This window comes from Dendrobates tinctorius, unplaced genomic scaffold, assembly GCF_039654945.1.
Source record: "Dendrobates tinctorius isolate UK_male_01 unplaced genomic scaffold, ASM3965494v1 ptg000211l, whole genome shotgun sequence".
NCBI classification, from domain to species: Eukaryota; Metazoa; Chordata; class Amphibia; order Anura; family Dendrobatidae; genus Dendrobates; species Dendrobates tinctorius.
Genome location: NW_027361878.1, coordinates 5,564,874 through 5,584,666, shown reverse-complemented (window position 1 = coordinate 5,584,666; position 19,793 = coordinate 5,564,874). Strand labels below are relative to the sequence as shown.

The window sequence follows — 19,793 nt, the reverse complement described above, 5'->3', positions numbered from 1 at the left end:
ATCAGCCACCGCATTGTTTAGGGCAAATTCAGCCCAAGGTAGCAAGGATGCCCAGTCATCCTGCCTGGCCGAGACAAAATGCCGCAGGTAGGTAACCAAGGTCTGATTGGCTCTTTCGACCAAGCCGTTCGTTTCGGGATGGTAGGCGGAGGACAGATTTAGCTCGATGCTGAGTAAGCTGCAGAGCTCCCTCCAGAACCGAGATGCAAACTGGGGACCTCGGTCACTCACGATTTTGTCCGGCATGCCATGAAGACGGAACACGTGCTTTATGAACAAAGTGGCAAGACCACGGGCGGAAGGCAGCCGTGCAAGTGGCACCAGATGCACCATTTTGGAAAAATGGTCGGTGACCACCCAGATGACCGTACTGCCACCAGACTTGGGCAGGCCAACTATGAAATCCATGCCAACCATCTCCCACAGTCTATCCACCACTGGCAGGGGATATAACAGCCCCGCCGGCCTCTGTCTAGAGGGTCTGTTCCGAGCACACGAAATGCATGCCTGTACGTATTCCTTAACGTCTCGAGCCATATGTGGCCACCAATATGACCTTGCCAGGAGTTCGGTGGTCCGTTTATTGCCAAAATGACCACCTACCCTGGAGGCGTGTGCCCAGGCGAGGACCTCCGGGCGTAGCTGAGGAGGAACCAAGGTCTTGCCCGGTGGCACCGACTCGAGTGAAACTGGAGCTACGGTTGTAAAACTCTCCGAGTGGAGAATAAGCCGAGGCTCAGCCTCTCCCTCTTCCGCCGAAACCACCGAGCGTGAAAGAGCATCCGCACGGACGTTCTTCTCTCCGGAGAGATAATGCAGGGTGAAGCGGAAGCTGGAAAAGAAAAGCGACCACCTAGCCTGACGGGAGTTCAGGCGCTGGGCCGTTTGCAAATAGACCAGATTCTTATGGTCCATGAATACCTGGAAGGGAAACCGAGCCCCCTCCAGGAGATGTCTCCACTCAGAAAAGGCCAACTTCATGGCCAGCAGCTCCCTGTCACCGATGGAGTAATTCTTCTCCGCCGGTGAGAAGGTCTTTGAGAAAAAGAAGCAAGGATGCTTCCGACCTTGAGCATCCTTCTGGGAGAGGACTGCTCCTGCACCGACGGAAGAGGCATCTACCTCCAGAATAAATGGCTTGTTCACATCGGGACGATGCAAGATGGGAGCGCCAGCAAAGTGGGATTTGATAGACAAGAAGGCCTTGGAGACCTGTTCTGACCAAGCATTAGGGTTAGCTCCTTTCTTGGTGAGAGCAACCAAAGGAGCCACCAATGTGGAGAAGTGCGGTATAAACTGGCGGTAATAATTTACGAACCCTAAGAAGCGCTGCACCGCTTTGAGTGAATGGGGTTCTTGCCAGTCCATCACCGCTTGAAGTTTGGCCGGATCCATAGCCAATCCCTGGGCCGAGATGATATAGCCCAGGAACGGCAAGGACTCCTGCTCAAACTGGCACTTCTCCAGCTTGGCGTATAGAGAGTTCGCCCGTAAACGGTCGAAGACCCTGCATACGTCTCTCCGGTGAGTGGTCAAATCTGGCGAGAAGATGAGTATATCATCCAGATAGACCACCACCGAAGTAGACAGCATATCGCGGAAGACGTCATTGACGAAGTCTTGAAAGACAGCTGGCGCATTACATAGGCCAAAGGGCATGACCAGATATTCATAGTGGCCATCCCTGGTGTTAAAGGCTGTCTTCCACTCGTCTCCCTCGCGAATGCGGATCAGGTTGTATGCCCCCCGTAGATCTAGTTTTGTAAAGATCCGGGCCCCTCGCAACCTGTCAAACAGTTCAGAGATCAAGGGAAGAGGGTACTTGTTCTTCACTGTTATGGCATTGAGACCTCTGTAATCAATGCAGGGACGTAACTCTCCGCTCTTTTTCTGAACGAAAAAGAACCCTGCACCAGCTGGCGACACCGACTTCCTGATAAAACCTCTAGCCAGGTTCTCCCGGATGTATTGTGACATAGCTTCTGTCTCAGGGAGTGATAATGGGTATACACAGCCTCTAGGAGGTTCTGTGCCTGGCATGAGATCTATCGGGCAATCATATGGGCGGTGTGGCGGAAGCGTCTCCGCAGATCTTTTGGAGAAGACGTCCGCGTACTGATGGTAGGGTTTAGGAAGTGCGGAGAGATCCGCAGGCACTTCAGTGGAAGCCACCTGAAGACTGCCCTTCAGACACTTTCCCTCAAAACTTTTGCTCCAGGCCAGTATTTTCCCTGATGCCCACTCAATATGAGGAGAGTGGCAACGGAGCCAGGGAAGACCAAGTAGCACCTGGTCAATACCGTCTGGCAAAATGAGCAGGGATAGGATCTCTCGATGGGACGGAGAGAAAGAAAGCCCGAGTGGGACTGTCTGATGGGTCACCTGGGTAGGCAAACGCACCCCATTAACCACCATGATGGTCAGTGGTTGAGGCAGCAACACCTGAGGGATAGCGTGTTTCTGGGCGAAGGTTGAGGACATAAAATTCCCTTCGGCCCCAGAATCCACGATAACATCCGCCTCCCAGGTGAGGGGACCACTGTCTAAAGTACCCCGGAATACCGGTTTGGGTGAGAAGGGTTTCATGCTGGACTGACCACCTCCTATGACCACAGGACGTGGGCGTTTTTTCACCCGCAAAGGACACGTGCTGGCCGAGTGTCCAAGTTGTCGACACTGGTAGCAGCGTACATAACTACGCACCGGTGGTGACTTGGAGTCGGTGCGGGACACCTCCATAGGTTCGGAGGGTACAGGCTCCTGTGCGGGGTATCTCAGCGGCTCGGTGAAGGTGGGAGCCAAATTAACCCTTCGTCTGGATTGTGCACGTTCCAGCCCGCGCTCCGTAAACCGGAGGTCAATGCGGGTGGAGACTGCAATCAATTCCTCCAGACTTGTGGGAACCTCCCTGGTAGCTAGAGCGTCTTTAACGTGCTCAGCCAACCCTCTCCAAAACACCGGGACTAAAGCTTTGTCAGGCCACTCTAATTCGGAAGCCAATGTCCGGAACCGGACGGCATAATGGCTGATCGAGAGCGACCCCTGTGTTAGGGAGAGTAATTGTAAAGAGGTGTCGTGCGTGATCCGCGGTACTAAAAAGACCTGCTTCAGAGCTGCGAGGAACTGGGCAGCACCCTGAACCACCGGATCATCACGTTCCCACAAAGGTGTAGCCCACTGTAATGCCCGGCCAGACAAGAGTGACACAATAAAGCCCACCTTAGCCCGCTCTGTAGGGAACCGTGCAGCCAGCAGCTCGAGCTGAATTGAGCACTGGCTCACGAATCCCCTACAGATGGCGCTGTCACCCGAAAACTTGTCGGGAAGCGGGAGGCGGGACAGTGTTGGCGTGGGCAAAAGAGTAGGCACACGTGAGACAGCCTCTGCGACTGTCTGAGCAGCAGCCAGCGTGGTATTCGCAGCTGAGTTGGCGCTTTCAATAGCCACCAACCTGCTCTCCAGCTGCCGAATATAGCGCTGCAATTGCTGCACGTCAGCCATTACCAGCCAGACCCTGGCGCTAGTGTAATGTTAAGGATGGCGAAACGCACCAAATATAAATAATAGGAGGTGCGTTCGCCGCCCGGGGTCCACCGTGCGGTAGGTGACTAGACCGCTGCTGGACAATGGCAGACGCAACAGAAGAAGAAGTAGTGCGCACGGGTTAACGTCACCCGAATGCTAGGAGCGGCTCTGTTCAGACACAGAGTCGCTGGGCATACATAAACGTAACGCCGCTAGCCCTGTTAACCTCACAGGAGCTGGCATGTGGCGTCGCAGCAGCGAGCACCAATAGCTGCTGTTACTGCAGCGTAGCGGCAACTATAGCCGCAAGCGTCGGCGCCGAGAACCAGTCACTGATGGACGCTAGTGTAGGCGTGGAAAGCACAGTGGCGTGTAGCTTGCCACAATCTGGAGCTGACTAACCCGACACACAGTCACCATTCGTAATATCCAAGGGAAGGGGTTTCATAATAAGTCAGACACCAGTCCATGCATCCATCACCATACACACACAGCATAATATGCTACACTAGCGCATGGCCGAGCCGCCATGCGGGCTTTTTATAGCAATGCGCTTCCGGGACCTTCCAGTACCCTGGAAAGGACCAATCAGATCCGACGCAGGACCTGAGCATGTGACCCCTGCTTTCCAGTTAGAGGTCACCTTGCGGGCATGCCCAGTAGCACGGCATGAGGACTTAGCCTCTGGAGCGGTTCCCTGCAGAACAGGATGCGCTACCATTGCTGCACCAGAGGTTGCAGTAACATCCAGGCTGTCAGAGCAAGTCTGAGTAGCACGCCTGGCTCACCGTGATTGCTGAGCAGCACCCGGAGCGGTCGGAGGAGAATGAGAGACCGCTGGATGTCTGGCTCTGGATTCCCGCTGTGCAGTGTCAGGAATCCGACGCCTAACATCCACCCCATCACAAATTGACAGCTTTCTGCAATGTACACAGAAAGCTGCCAATCAGTGGTGTGGGTGGGGTTATACAGAGATCAGCATTCAGAGAACTGGTAAACCTGCAGCAGTTAAAAAGTTTTATCAAAACTACAGCAAGCAGCCCAGTAGGTGACACATCGCTGGAATCAGGGTCTCTCTTTCTACATTATGCCACTGTATCTTGTATCTTGTATTAAAACTAAACGATTAGTTTATATTACAGCAGAATTTGTATTCACATGCATCCATCCTTTATAGGTACTTGCACCAACAACACAAGTGATGACTGCCGGCTGCCTGATGGTACCGTTATCTCAAACTGTGAAATCATGGCTGACTCCTGGGTTGTGTCAGATCCAAGGAAACCTGAATGCGATCACTTAAGGCCAACTGTTGCCCCTAAAGTCACAGTGCCTTCAACACAATGCAAACCATCACCTTTATGTGAACTTCTTTTGCAAGAGTAAGAATTTTAGGAGATTTTATTGAGACATGATATCAATTGTATCAATTGGCCCTGAATATTTTTTTGTTGTATTTCTAATTAAAAGACCCTTTAAGGAATGCCACAAGACTCTGTCACCTGACGCCTTCTACAAGGCATGTAATTATGATAGCTGCCATGTTCCAAACTCCAATATGAAATGCACCAGCTTGCAGCAATACGCTTTTCTCTGCGGGGACCAAGGAGTTTGCATTGACTGGAGATCTCGAACTTCAGAATGTTGTAAGTTTTAGTTTTGTAAAAATGGCTGTTCCAAACAGATAAGCAGATAAGTGACAAACTAATATTAATGGATGGTTTTCCTTTATTCCAGCTATGTCCTGCCCCTCTCACAAAGTTTACAATGCCTGTGGCCAAGCTTTACCTAAAACATGTGCAACCACGTAAGTGTTACAAACATACATTCATTACCTGTATGAATATACACATGAGATGGTCACTATATGTGTATACACCTGAGATGGTCACTATATGTGTATACACCTGAGATGGTCACTATATGTGTATACACCTGAGATGGTCACTATATGTGTATACACCTGAGATGGTCACTATATGTATATAAACCTGAGATGGTCACTATATGTGTATACATCTGAGATGGTCACTATATGTATATAAACCTGAGATGGTCACTATATGTGTAGACACCTGAGATGGTCACTATATGTGTAGACACCTGAGATGGTCACTATATGTGTATACACCTGAGATGGTAACTATATGTGTATACATCTGAGATGGTCACTATATGTGTATACACGTGAGATGGTCACTATATGTGTAGACACCTAAGATGGTCACTATATGTGTATACACCTGAGATGGTCACTATATGTGTATACACCTGAGATGGTCACTATATATGTATACAGGTTACAGCAGCAAAAACAATATTCCTGGTGTCATTAAATGCAATACGCTCTGCCCCATCTGCGTATATGAAACTTATCTTTTAAGAACTTCCAAAAAGAGCTTTAAAAGAAGAAGTCATGTAAAATAATAGCTATGAGCAAAATTAACATGAAAGTAAATGGTAATCTATGTAAAAAAATAGTAGTCCAACACTTGGGGATTAAAAACTTTTGTAACTTTATTCACATCTTCAGATAAATGTCATACTTGCAATCAGAGGAGCATGTGCAAAACATCATATAATTTCGGGCTAAGTGTCGCCCTTGATCAAAGCCCATCTATGTAAATCGTTTGTGTGGTTTTTATTTTTACTAGTCTTAAAGGGGTTTTCCACTTTAGTAAAGTGGACCCCAAACTTTTGCTGTCAAGTAAAGAAAACAGATAATTTTCATCCTTCCCTCCCGCCTGTTACTTCAGCCTCAGTATTTTGTCACACTGACAGCGCACTTTTCCGCTGAAGCCAATCACTGACCTCATTAGCTAATGCCATCTACATAGGCATGAGCCACTATGTACCGGAGATGTGGTGCCTCTGCTGCATCCAAAACACTGAGCCTAGAGCAGCAGCAAAAGCTGGACCCAGACCTGGGGAGAGTGGGTTGTATCTGACCATTTAAGGTCCACTTCTCTACAAGTGGAAAACACTTTAATGGGTCAAAAAATATTTTTGATAAATTTTTTTTCTACTCCAAAACCCTTGAATACAGTGAAAACATTATTGTCAGTTTACACACTTACTGCATACAATTCATATAGGAGCTTAATAGACAGAAAATGAAGAACCTACAAAGAGTAAGGTGGACATTCACTTCATATTTTATGGTACCACCAAGAGTTCATGTCACATATCTATACAAACACCTAAACATGTTCTCTTTTAGTCCAGAAGAAGAGGATTTGAATAAAAATAACAACCGTTTGGTTGAAGGATGCTTCTGTCCAAAGGATACAATGCCCTTTAGCGATGCTGTGGACGTCTGCGTGCAAAATTGTGGTGAGAATAAATAGGATATTATTTGATTACCAATTGGAACATCCATCAGACAGATGTGTCCATCATTACCTTTCCATAAATTCTTTTGGATGCCATTTTCTCACAATACAAATTCATTAAGTTATTGAAACATGTCAGGGAAACTCTGAAGAGGCTGCAAGCCCTATTACAACCACTGGGAGGCGACATACAATGTAGACACATATAGGATAATCATATCCCAAAAGAGTGTCTCAAAATCACATTTTTTAAAACCTGATCCTCTCATGTCTCAGCCAAGCTGCTGCTAAGTTTCATCTAATTTGGGAAATATGAGGTCAGAACTCTTCGGTTGACAACAATAGAGTCTCTGAATTATAGTACAAACTAAAAGAATGTAAAAAAAGTGTAATATTAATGCATTAAATATTTATACTCTGGCATCATACTTGTAATGTTCTGCTCTTTCAGGATGCGTCGGACCTGACAACATACCACGAGAAGTAAGTCATTCTTGTTGTGACCTTTTAAACTGTTTAAAGGGGTTTTACCATGAAAAAAAGTTAATTTTAATCAATAGATCCTGGAAAAATGATAAGTTCCACAGTTGGATGTGTTTAATAAAAATGTTCCTGTGCTGAGATAATCTTATAAATGTGCTCCAGCTGTGTACTGTGTAATGGCTGTGTCTGGCCGTACAGGAACATGGTCTGATCATATCACACATCCTGGCCAAGGGAGGAAGAAAAAGAGTATACAGACAGGACAGCACGGTATCACAGCTGATTCTTTCTTTGAGGTGAAACATTTCACTGCCTGTTTTTGAAGAATGTTTTACCTCAAAGAAAGAATCATCTGTGCCCCCATACTGTCCTGTCTCTATTCTCTCTTTTGCTTCACTGCCCAGGAGCTGTGGTATGATCAGACCATGTCTTTGCACGGCTTTGTTGGCTCACCCAGGCTCTACCGTGTGTTTTGATGTTTCTTCTTACTTTGTTAACTACAGAAGTGAAATTTGATTATGTTACCTGTTGATTAATGTTGTATCCTTATAGTTTGGGGAAGAGTTTGAGTTTGATTGCCAGGATTGCGTTTGCCGGGAAGGTGGTAGTGGTATCACTTGTCAAGAACATAAATGTAAGCCATTGTTGAAAGACCTGACATGTGAGCTGGATGGTTTCCAACCTGTGATCCTGATCAGCCCCACTGATAGCTGCTGCAACGAGACTGTGTGCAGTAAGTGCATGCTAGAATTTCATGGTGTCGCCATAAAGAGCGAACTATAGCAAATCAAATAATATAAGGGATTAACATAGGACTAACTGTCATCTGCTTCTTTCCATTTAGAGTGCGACACTAAATTTTGCTCAACCAAATCACCCAACTGTGACCTCGGCTATGAAATTGTTGGGAGCATTCCAGATGGACACTGCTGTCCTGTGTATACATGTGGTACGTGATCTTATCTTATAATTCCATAGATTTCTTATTTGGAAATATAAAGAAATAATTCGATTTGCAGATCAGGATAAATTGCATAAGGTCAAGTAGTTTTGTGATCTGAGGAAATACAGTGATACAATAATTGCTTTATTTAGTATAGAGGTAAATATGAGTAACCTTATCTCAAGTGATACGGTTAGTGTGACATGATGTGGATACAAACTTAGACTTTGTCTACAATTGTAAACATGATCTGTTTGAAAGTCTAACTGTCATGACTCAGCTGTTGGGTGACCCGGGACCAGGAGCCCCTTCCCTGTTCCTAACACTAGTGGGCGCCCTAGCTCAACCTATTTCCCGGGATCCTTCTGAAGGTGAAGATGCCGGAGGAGCCACCCTTGAGATGAAGAGGACTAGCACTCTAGTGCCACCTATTGGAAGTAGCAATCCTAAAAGTCAATGTTTACCCTTTAACGAGCCTTGTCACATGACTTAGGGTAAAAGCCAAACCAGAATCACAATTTGCAGACACGGTGTTTCGGTGTATCCTAAGTCATGTAACAAGGCTCATTAAAGGGTCGACTTTGACTTACAGGATTGCTGCTTCCAATAGGTGGCACTAGAGTTCTAGTCCTCTTCCTCTCTAAAGAGACAATTTGCATATTTCCCAGAGGAGCATTGCGGCTTTAAGCCTCCTCATCTCGGCATGCTTAGCATGTCAGTCTTCGCAAGGAGAAACGATACTTATTGGATACCAGTAGGGTCAGCAAATCCAAATAGTTGTATACTAATTAAGAATAATTGATATATTTTTTCTGTTTTGCAGTCCGTAAGAATGTCTGTGTTCATGGAAATGCAGAATATATGGTAATTTTTTTTTCTTGTTTTAAGTAGATTTAAGTAAATTCTAATGTGATTTGAGGATATCACAGACCTCTTTTTCCAAATCACCTATTTGGGAATTTTATCAATTAGAAAGAGTGACTAAAAAATGACGTTACACAGAAAGGAAGTTGATTTCATTGGGCACCATTCCATGCTTCATTTTGCTTGTGGTAGTCCTGAAATTAATAGAACATTTACTGCCAGGTTTCCATGCAAATGCCAGCAGAAGGGCAGGAGGGAAAGCTGGGGTGCACCCTCAGAACCATTTAAAGTTATCAAAATAAAGTAGTTACAGATGCAGCCGTGCTTTACACTCAACTATCAGCAACATATAGTGTATGCGGCTGGTCAGCAGAAATTTAAATGGTATTTATTACTGTCTATTAGGTCCAAATTGTGTCTTCACAGAGGAAGAACACTAGAATTATTAAATGTAGCAATCCTAAAAGACAGTATCAACCCTTTAACGAGCCTTGCCTCAAGACTTAGGACAAGAATTCAAACCAGACAATCTATTTGCAGACATGTGTTTCAGAATGTTTGCCCACCCATTAGCGCAATGCAAGGGATCTGATTTGGCTGAATTACACATTTTTTTGGTCACTGCTTCCAAACCACACTATGGCCAAATTGGGGATGTAATATAAAATGGATATAATAATATGTACGGTAGGTCTTTTCTCATTCCAAAATCTAATGTTGAGGTTTTAGGGTACTGGACTGGACATTGCTTCCCACTTTTGATCTGAACATGATGACATTGTGTTTCCGCAGCCTGGAGCACCCGTGTTCTCTGACAAATGCCAGGACTGTGTGTGTGCAGAAAGTGAAAGTAGTCCGACAGGACTAGAGATAACATGCACACATGTACCCTGCAATGTACAGTGCCCTATGGTAAGTACAATCTATATTTAGTATGCAATGAGGATAAAAAAAACCCTTTCCCAGCACCATTTCCCGCAAATCATTTGACATTACCGTGCAGACTTCCCATAATGCCCTGCAGCTATGACATCTTTGCGGATTATCATGCTTTGTACAGTGGTGATGAGTACCTGGAACATCACAAATCAGCGGTTCCCAATGTAGCACAGTTTATATGGCAGAGTCATTTTCCATTACCAGCGTTACTGGATAAGTCTTTCTCTTATGTAGCATGTTAGCTCTTTTGGTCAACAGGGTCCTCTCTTATGTATCATGTAAGCTCTTATAATCAGCAGGGTCCTCTCTTCTGTAGTGTGTAAGCTCTTATAATCAGCAGGGTCCTCTCTTCTGTAGAGCGTAAGCTCTTATGATCAGCGCGGTCCTCTCTCTCTCTCATGTAGCGTGTAAGCTCTTATGGTCAGCGGTGTCCTCTCTCATATAACGTGTAAGCTTTTATGGTCAGCAGGATCCTCTCGTGTAATGTGTAAGCTCTCATGGTCAGTGGGGTGCTCTCTCTTTCATGTAGAGTGCAAGCTCTTATAGTCAGCAGGGTCCTCTATCTCCTGTAGAGAGGAAGCTCTTATGATCAGTGGGGTCCCCTCTTTCTCTCTCCTGAAGAGTGAGTGTAAGCTCTTATAATCAGCAAGGTCCTCTCTCTCCACTGTAGAGTGTAAGCTCTCTTATAATCAGCGAAGTCCTCTTATGATCAGAGGGGTCATCTCTCTCTCTCTCGCCTGTAAAGTGTAAGCTCTTATGGTCAGTGGGTTCTCTCTCTTGTCCCCACTTGTATTTTGTGAGCAATTGCAAGATTCGTGCAAATTCATTCCTCACATATTGAACTTTGGGGGAAAATTCAGCAAAGTCGGCAGATTAGAATTTCAAATGTTCCGCTCATCTCTACCACTCATAGTTCATAGTGGAAAATTTAGGCGGGAAGAAGTTTTGCTGACTGCTTTGTTACAATAGTGGCGTCCTGTTTCTGGAACATACTCCAAATCAGTGAACATTTTAGAATGAGACATTCTAGTATAAATGTTTGTAAAGTCAGACGACAAGGCTGAGGACAGGGAACCGGATTTTATACATCTGTGAGATTGAATGATCAACCTAAATTTAAGGATTTAGAAGCATCCCAGTACTTTTTCCCATACAGTTCTTAATGCTCTTAATGCAGTGGCTTCTTATAATATTTTCTGCTTCTCGTCTCTTTTAATCACAGGGCTACGAGCTGAAAAAGACCGAACAAGACTGTTGTGGAGTGTGTGAACAGACCCACTGTATCCTAAATCAGAATGGCGTCTACCAACTCATGAAGGTTTGTTCATGCCATACTTTCCCATACCATTGGTAATCTGATTTTGGGAGACTCTGATTTTTGTACATACAATACATGTTGATGGGGGCTGCCACTATGAATAAGATAAATTGGCATAGCAAGATGTCAAAAACCAAAAATGTAGAAATGTAAAAAATAAAATAATATTAACATTGTGCATGGTGTTTTGAGGTGGATTTGGTCTTGGCAAGTAATTCTAAATGAACCCCAGTTTATACAACTTTTTTATATCATAGTACTCTCACAGCACCTACCAATCACACAGCATAAGAACATGCCAAGAGACTTAACTTGTGCCCCTTATCGCATCCTAATATTTCATGCAGGGTAGGGTCAAGATCTATTAACACCACTGAAAAAAATACTGTAGAGCCGATTCATCAAACATTTTGGCCTGAAATCTGGTGTAAAACTGTTCAAAATATTGCCACATTTTTTGGCCAACTCGTGTTTAGCAAAGCTTTAGTGGCTTTTGGTAATTTTACACCTGATCCACTCACATTTTGAAAACTGAGTGGCATTTAGCGTCAGAAGTGTGGTCAGCAAATTCATTATATATCATAATTTACTCTACAAAATTGGTGTAAATTAACAGTTGCACAATCGTATTAATCCGTAATGATGAACTTGGAGAACACAGAGAATGGAGAAGATGGAGAAATTATCTTTCTTCTCGGCACCTGTGATACGATTATGTCATGCGAGAAAATGGGATAACACTAACATGACATCTGGCTCAAACTCTGACAGATCCAATTGAATTTAGCATAATCTGCCCAATTTTGTCGCATGAGAGAATGGTCGGGTGACCCCAACCTTAGGGCAAGTACAGTAAATGTGTTAAGTCGGAAAATACATTGATTCCTTCAATTAATGAAGAACGCAATAAAAATTCAATAAAGACCTTAGAATCCAAAAAATATATATGCTATTACTTTTTTACTGTTTTCTACAGCCTGATGAAATTCGAAATGCGGAAAATGACAACTGCACCTTGTACAGTTGTACTAGGATCAGGAAGCAGTTCATCACATCCATCTCACAAATCTCATGCCCTCTTTTTAATGAAGCATCGTGTGAACCAGTGAGTAACTTTGACAAAAACACCTAACAAATGAAAAAAAAAGGATCATACAAAGCATTTCTCATGCTTTTTTTTACTTAAAAAAGCTGTAAAAATGCTGCAATTTTATGTTTTGGAAAACTAAGGCAAAAAATTGCATCGACATAATAGGTCTAACAAACCTATTATGTCTGTCGTAAATAATTGTATTTGCAAAATGATTTCTCATCCACCTTCTTAATCAGCACCTCCCAGTTATCTGACATCTGATGTCAACATTTGTACAATGACTTCTACCCAAAATATATCCTTCTTGTATAAAAAGTTGATCACTACACTGTTATATACCTATATTTTATTTATATTTATTTCCATCTTTTCTGGGGCATTCTCAGTTTTTTTTTTCTTAAAGTGTCTTTTTGAACAAATTATAAATGTTCTTTTTTTTCAGGGAACCATTCAATTTTTACCCAATGGGTGCTGTAAAGTATGTAAGTATAGAAAATATTTATACTGTTGTTCCTGTGTTTTATATATTTTTTATAATTTATTCTCTCTATACTGTGAAAATATAAGAATTACAGAACTTGTCTTGTTTTTCTGCCAATGTAAGACTAATGGGACATAACTTATTGTGCAGGTATTGAAAAGACGTCTTCCTGCCAACTGAAAATAAACTATGACTATCTGCTCGTCAACAACTGCCGATCAGAAAATAAGGTTCAGACGTCTCGCTGTGATGGAACATGTGGAACCTATTCCATGTAAGTTATAATGAAATAATTATTCATCAGATTAAATGCACCAGATTCTGGGGAATTTTGCAGGGGGGTCATTCATGATTTGCACTACAAATATGTTTTTAGACACTTTTTGTGTCTTGCCCAACAAGGGAGCTTGACTTTGCAACACTGAAGCAAAAACATAAACTAAAATTTTGGTGTAAATTTCTCCAGTGACATCCTACCCTTGACAGTTATTGCATTTTTGTTCTTCTGGTGCAGGAAATCTGACTAGTAAACCAAGTGTGCAAAAAAAATATATTTACGAGACGCACAGTTTACACAGTCACAGATAAATGTCTGGATTTTGGGGAATTTTCATTTGTATTTTTTAAAAAACAATTATTCTACGCCTTCACAAAAAAAGATTGCACAAGAAATGAAAACTCAATACAGTCACTTGTGACAAACAAGCACACCATCTCTTACTGACATTGATTTCATATTTGTTTCTGCGGTTTGCTGCTGCTTTCTAGAATGAAGAAAAAAATGTGTAATTTTAATTGAAATGCCGCAGGACTGATGCCAGCTACATCATAGCACACTGAGTCTAAAACTCCTGCTGTCACCTTTCTTATCTTTCTCCCCCTATCAATTAAATCTCTGCAGACTACTTCTATCATCTGCTTCAGTTATAGAACACATTACTATTTGTCCAATGTTTTAGGGTTTTCTTCCTTCATCTATTGCTGAGCTGTGAGCTCTGACATCCTCCCATTATCTCAAATCACCCAAAATGGCTGCTGCATTCAGTTTCTAGGCTTTTATATAGGCTATGATGACGGTGTACATAGAAATCATGGGGCCCCATAGCAAAAGTTTTAATTGGGCCCCTTCAAGAAGAAACCTTAAATATTTAGCGGGGTTACAGAAGAGCATATCTCACAACTTTGCAGCCCTCACAAAGTAAATTTCCTCCTATTGAAGCCCCTAGATTGCCATTTCATTGCCCCCCAAAAAGAATGATATAGTTGGCTATAGTGTCCACAGTATGATATCCTTACAGTGAATTCTTCCACAGTACCCTCCACACATACGACATGATGACCCTACTGTACCCACCTCCCCCTCAATCCTTCCCCAGCAAACTATGGTGACCTCTACACAGTATGATGCCCCAACTGTGATCGCCACACAGCCCTCCATACACTATAATGCAGTATATTGGCCCCCACACCTCTCCACTCTGTAAGATGGCCCCGATACAACCATCCACACTGTATAATGGCCTCCACTAACCCACAATACAGTGCAATGGCCCACACCCACGCAGCCCTCCAAACATCATACTGACTCCCACACAGCTCTCTACACATTATTATTGACCCGACATAAACTTTTACACTGTATGATTGCTGCATACAGTATAATTGCCCCCATATACTCCTACAAACAATCTAATAGCCTACACATAGCCCTTCAAAGAGTATAATGACCACCATATAGGCCTTCAAACAGTATAATGGTCCCTACATAGCCACCTAAATAGTATAATAGCCCCCACATAAGTCTTCCAAATAGTATAATGACACAACATAGCCCTCCATACAGTATACTGGCCCCATGTAGCCCTCCATACAGTACTATGGACATCACATAGTCCTCCATACATTATAATTGATCCCCTATAGTGCTCCATACAGTATTATGGGCAATACAAATTCCTCCATACAGCATTATGAGAACCACATTGTCCTCCATTTAGAATTATTAGCTCCATATAGTCCCCCATACATAAAAAATAAATAAATACTCACCTCTCCGCATTCCCCGTTGTTCTGGTCTCTGCAGCGTGTCTTTTGACCCTCTGCACTACTCAGCAAAAAGGGCGTGCTGTTGTGACATCATCGTGCCCTCTGTGCTGAGACGTGACAAAGCTCAGATGCAGAGGGAGAATGATGGGAGAGGGAGCATCAGATGATGACTCCCATCATTGTTTTAAACTGTATCAGCATCCAGAACCAAGATGCCAATACAGTTAAAAGTATGATGCCGCACAGGGATGGGGGGCGGGGGGGCAGTGCCAGTGATGGCATCGGGCCACCCAGACTCACAGGCCCCGTAGCCCCATGACTTCCTTCTCATTTGCTATGTTTTACCATGACATGTGATACCTGCAGGCATTATGGGGAATCCCGTGCAGTCACGCTTGATGTCTTGTCAGCCTTTTGTGGTTGATGCATCTTCTAAAATGTATAAAATGATGGTAGGCCTTTTTTTGGTGATTAGCAGGAATCAAATTACAAATTGTTCACATTTGTCAGGTCCTGTGAATTTAATAAAATTTGATTAAAATTTGATTTGCATGCAATTGATTCAATCATCGCAAAACCACTACATATTTGGTCTATCCATATTCCAAAGACTCTACCCTACAAATGTATACATGTCACTTGTGTCAAAAGTGAAAAGAAAGAATGAATAAAATACAAGGCTAACAACAAGGCCTCAATTAAAAGCACTGATGAGAAAACAAAAAAATGATAAAGTGGAAAGAAAGGGGTAACACAATTCTGGCATTTACACCCATAAATGGACTGATCCTTGGGGGAGGTTAAGCTCCAGAATAAAAATGGATATAGAATAGCTCCATAATAAACCCTAGTGGTGATTGCATGCCTTCAAAAATTTTACTCATGTCTTCCACACTCATATAGTACTCATTTTACTATTTTACTTTGCAGTCATAAAAAATAATTGTTATACTAATGCTAAAAACATGAATTCCTTTTACATACTGTAGGTACTCGGCAGACGCCAGAGCCATGTCCCACAGATGTACCTGCTGTCAGGAGGTGCAGACCAGCCAGAAGAATGTCAAGTTGCTGTGTCCTGACGGCAGTGACGTGGATCATGGATACATTGATGTGGAGAAATGTGACTGCATAAGTACAGACTGTGGACACGAGAATGCAAATGAATATCAGAGCCCTGTCCGAGCTCGGCGAGCCGCAAGGAGAAAAGGTCTTCATTAGGAAGAAGCTACCTGAATTCAAAATGGGAAATACTATTAAAAGCTAAATATATTTTTCCATAATTAATGTAATTTGTGTTTTCCTTTTGTTTTATTTTCCTGCCTTGAATTAAAAGCACTTACATCATATTGTTGTTATGGTTTCTTTCCCAACCCAAGGCCACACTCACACGTTCAGAATTTGGTCAGTATTTTTCATCAGTATCTGTAAGCCAAAACCAGGAGTGGGTGATAAATACAGAAGTGGTGATATGTTTCTATTATACTTTTCCTCTGATTGTTCCACTCCAGGTTTTGGCTTACAAATACTGCTGGAAAATACTTAGCCTAAGTGATGTTCAAGCATGGGTGATTTTCAGTATTTAGTTAGATACATGGTTATTTCTTTGCACGTTTTACAATTTTGAAGGTGCAAATTTAAAGAAAATGAACACCTTTGCATGGAATTTTTGTTAATTGTTCAATTGCTTCCTAAATGCAAAGTTATGCTACTTTCTAGGAAATCTTCACTAAAAACTTTCTTCCATTTCCCTGTTGCAATGTGTTTTTAAGGGGACCTGTCACTTTGAAAAATGCTATTGCAGATGTATTGTTAATCTGCAGATAAAAAACATTACAATGCTGCCTGGCTGTCTTACTGAAAGTATGGCTACCAGGAGAATGTGCATGTAGCCACCAGGTACCACTCCTAGGCAGTCCTCATTACTGCAGCTAATGACCCCAAGGGCTCGGAGTACTTGGCATGACAAGATTAGGATTTTGTTCAGACTACACAGGTTCTAGATCCTCACACAGAAAGAATACTGACAACCTAGAGTCACAGACAAGGCTAAATTCAAATCCTGGAATAGGCTCTGTCAGGTTCTCATACTGACAAAATGGTTCCAGGTTTGGATACCACCGAAGTGGTTTCAGGTTCACATACTGCTGATTCAGCTTCAGGTACAGCTGGTGCTGCTTCAGCGAACATGTACCAATGACGCAGCTTCAGGGTTCAGATACTTCTTCAGGAACTGGCCACACACGGACCAGGGGAGCAGGTTCAGGCCTGGCCACAGAAGAACCAAGGATTTAGGTTCAGGAACTGGCCACAGAAGAACCAGGGATTTAAGTTCAGGCACTGGCCACACACAGGCAAGGTGAGCAAGTTCAGGCACTGGCAGCACAAGCATCAGGGGTTTGGGTTCTGACATAGGCCACACAGGGACCAGGGGAGCAAAGGGCTCGGATACGGCTTTAGGGAATGCGATTAATTTTATTACAATAATTAAATGATTGCAGAAAACAGGAAATGGTGTGATATTGCAAACACTTTTGCATAATATAAATCACAAAGATAAAGTACTTACAATTGAACACTACATAAGCAAAAAGCAAAACTTCACCAGTAATAGCGACATCATCTGTCTGAAAACATCAACTGTGAGAAGCGAAAAGGCAAAGACAGAGAAATTCCTGGGATATGCACACTGTAGACCCACACGGGCATCCCCTTCAGTCTGCAGGTTAACAGACATCTGTCTTATCTGCAGTCTTCCCCAGCTTATGTATTTTTTAGAATCAACAATGCTTGCGTAACCAAGTGTTATGCAAACTCTAACAAATTCTATTTGTCCAATATAGTATCTCTCTTCTGAGTGGCCAGCTCTTCAGATGTTAATCTACACCAGACAAATACATCACCGGATATGACATGCCAAAGACCTTCCTGGTTCCGGATGTTCTAACAAACTATAAACACGACATTTCTCACCAAACATTAATAGCAAAACTATGCAGCAATTATAAACATACACTTTCCAACTGAAGAATATAAGCATACACTGTTGTCACCAAACAGTGATAAAAGAACTATGTGATAATTGGATGATACTATAAACAAGCATGTTCTCACTAGAAACTATGCAGCCCAGGTGTTGGGAAAATTACAGAAAATACAAAGCTAAACTATTACTGTCTAATATCTTAAAGGGGTCTTTAAAGACAGGCTATCAATATGAATTCCCAATGGTCATTAATATCTTAGCAATACACAGGTGTGCTCTGCTCTTTTAAGAACAGAGGAGCATGCTCGTACTAGGAGCGCCACCAGAAGCATACAGAGCAGGAAGCAAGTAACAAGCCAAGCAGGAGGTAAATGCGCTGCCTCAGTGGTGAGTATGTCATATCTCTATGGGGGAAGGGGAGCCTAGTTGGGACATCGGCAATAGCGCTACATCAAAATCCAGAACTCCTAGACATAGTTGGAAATGCATTTTCCAAAACCCCTTAAAAATAGTACAAAGGACTGGTAGTTAGAGTTGAGCGAAACGGGTTGAAAAAATTCAAAAGTCGCCGACTTTTGGCAAAGTCGGGTTTCATGAAACGAAACCCGACCCTAGGATGAGGTCGGCCACGAGGTCGGCGACTTACGCGCCAAAGTCGCGTTTCAAAAGTTTGTTTTGCGCTCTTTTTCAGCCAATCAGGATCCACGGACACTGTGGGCAACGTGATGACATAGGCACGGGTCACCACCATCTTTCAGAAGGGCATGCAAGTGATTGGCTTGCTTTGGTGGGCGTCACAGGGGGTATAAAAGGGCGTGCACGCCGACCGCCATCTTACTTCTGCCGATCTTAGTATAGGGAGAGGTTGCTGCTGATTCTGTAGGGAGAGCGTTAGGCAGGGAAGAAGACAAAAGAACTGCTTCTGCTGCTAGCGATTTGGCCTGCACAACACACAAGTCACTGTGTGTGCAGTGCAAGGGGAGGCTATATTGTGGTGTATCAGTGGTGTTGGTTGTTGGGCTGCCTTCTAAGGCTTCCTGACACGCTGGCATTGCTGTTTACCCACTGCTCCGCAAACTGCTTTTTTAAAAGCAATCCAATCTCCCTTATCCTCTAGTCACTTTTGTCACAGCTGTGCCATCGAGCGTGTCACATAGCGCTCAGATATCAGTGGGCCTCACACAATCTACAAGTGTCCAGTGTCCAAAAGTGTACGCAGAGATTCAAAATCTCCATTATCCTCTCGTCACTTTGGTCACAGGCAGCTGTGCCATCGAGCGTGTCACATAGCGCTCAGATATCAGTAGGCCTCACACAATCTACAGGTGTCCAGTGTCCAAAAGTGTACGCAGAGATTCAAAATCTCCATTATCCTCTCGTCACTTTGGTCACAGGCAGCTGTGCCATCGAGCGTGTCACATAGCGCTCAGATATCAGTGGGCCTCACACAATCTACAAGTGTCCAGTGTCCAAAAGTGTACGCAGAGATTCAAAATCTCCATTATCCTCTCGTCACTTTGGTCACAGGCAGCTGTGCCATCGAGCGTGTCACATAGCGCTCAGATATCAGTGGGCCTCACACAATCTACTAGTGTCCAGTGTCCAAAAGTGTACGCAGAGATTCAAAATCTCCATTATCCTCTCGTCACTTTGGTCACAGGCAGCTGTGCCATCGAGCGTGTCACATAGCGCTCAGATATCAGTAGGCCTCACACAATCTACAAGTGTCCAGTGTCCAAAAGTGTACGCAGAGATTCAAAATCTCCATTATCCTCTCGTCACT

General features: G+C 43.4%; 1 protein-coding gene across 3 annotated transcripts in view; it reads left to right on the top strand.

The window, feature by feature from the left end:
• MUC2 (mucin 2, oligomeric mucus/gel-forming) overlaps window positions 1–16,371 on the top strand; it is a 97,934-nt gene extending 81,563 nt beyond the window's left edge. For all 3 annotated transcript variants that reach the window (XM_073554348.1, XM_073554347.1, XM_073554346.1), the window contains 14 exons: window positions 4,703–4,907; window positions 4,996–5,171; window positions 5,263–5,332; window positions 6,746–6,858; window positions 7,309–7,340; window positions 7,893–8,073; window positions 8,185–8,289; window positions 9,107–9,147; window positions 9,940–10,059; window positions 11,309–11,404; window positions 12,381–12,509; window positions 12,940–12,979; window positions 13,129–13,252; window positions 16,014–16,371. In XM_073554348.1, the coding sequence (XP_073410449.1) occupies window positions 4,703–4,907; window positions 4,996–5,171; window positions 5,263–5,332; window positions 6,746–6,858; window positions 7,309–7,340; window positions 7,893–8,073; window positions 8,185–8,289; window positions 9,107–9,147; window positions 9,940–10,059; window positions 11,309–11,404; window positions 12,381–12,509; window positions 12,940–12,979; window positions 13,129–13,252; window positions 16,014–16,245 (1,664 nt within the window). In that variant the 3' untranslated portion in view covers window positions 16,246–16,371. The remainder of the gene's footprint in view (window positions 1–4,702; window positions 4,908–4,995; window positions 5,172–5,262; window positions 5,333–6,745; window positions 6,859–7,308; window positions 7,341–7,892; window positions 8,074–8,184; window positions 8,290–9,106; window positions 9,148–9,939; window positions 10,060–11,308; window positions 11,405–12,380; window positions 12,510–12,939; window positions 12,980–13,128; window positions 13,253–16,013) is intronic.
• Window positions 16,372–19,793: the final 3,422 nt, after the last annotated feature.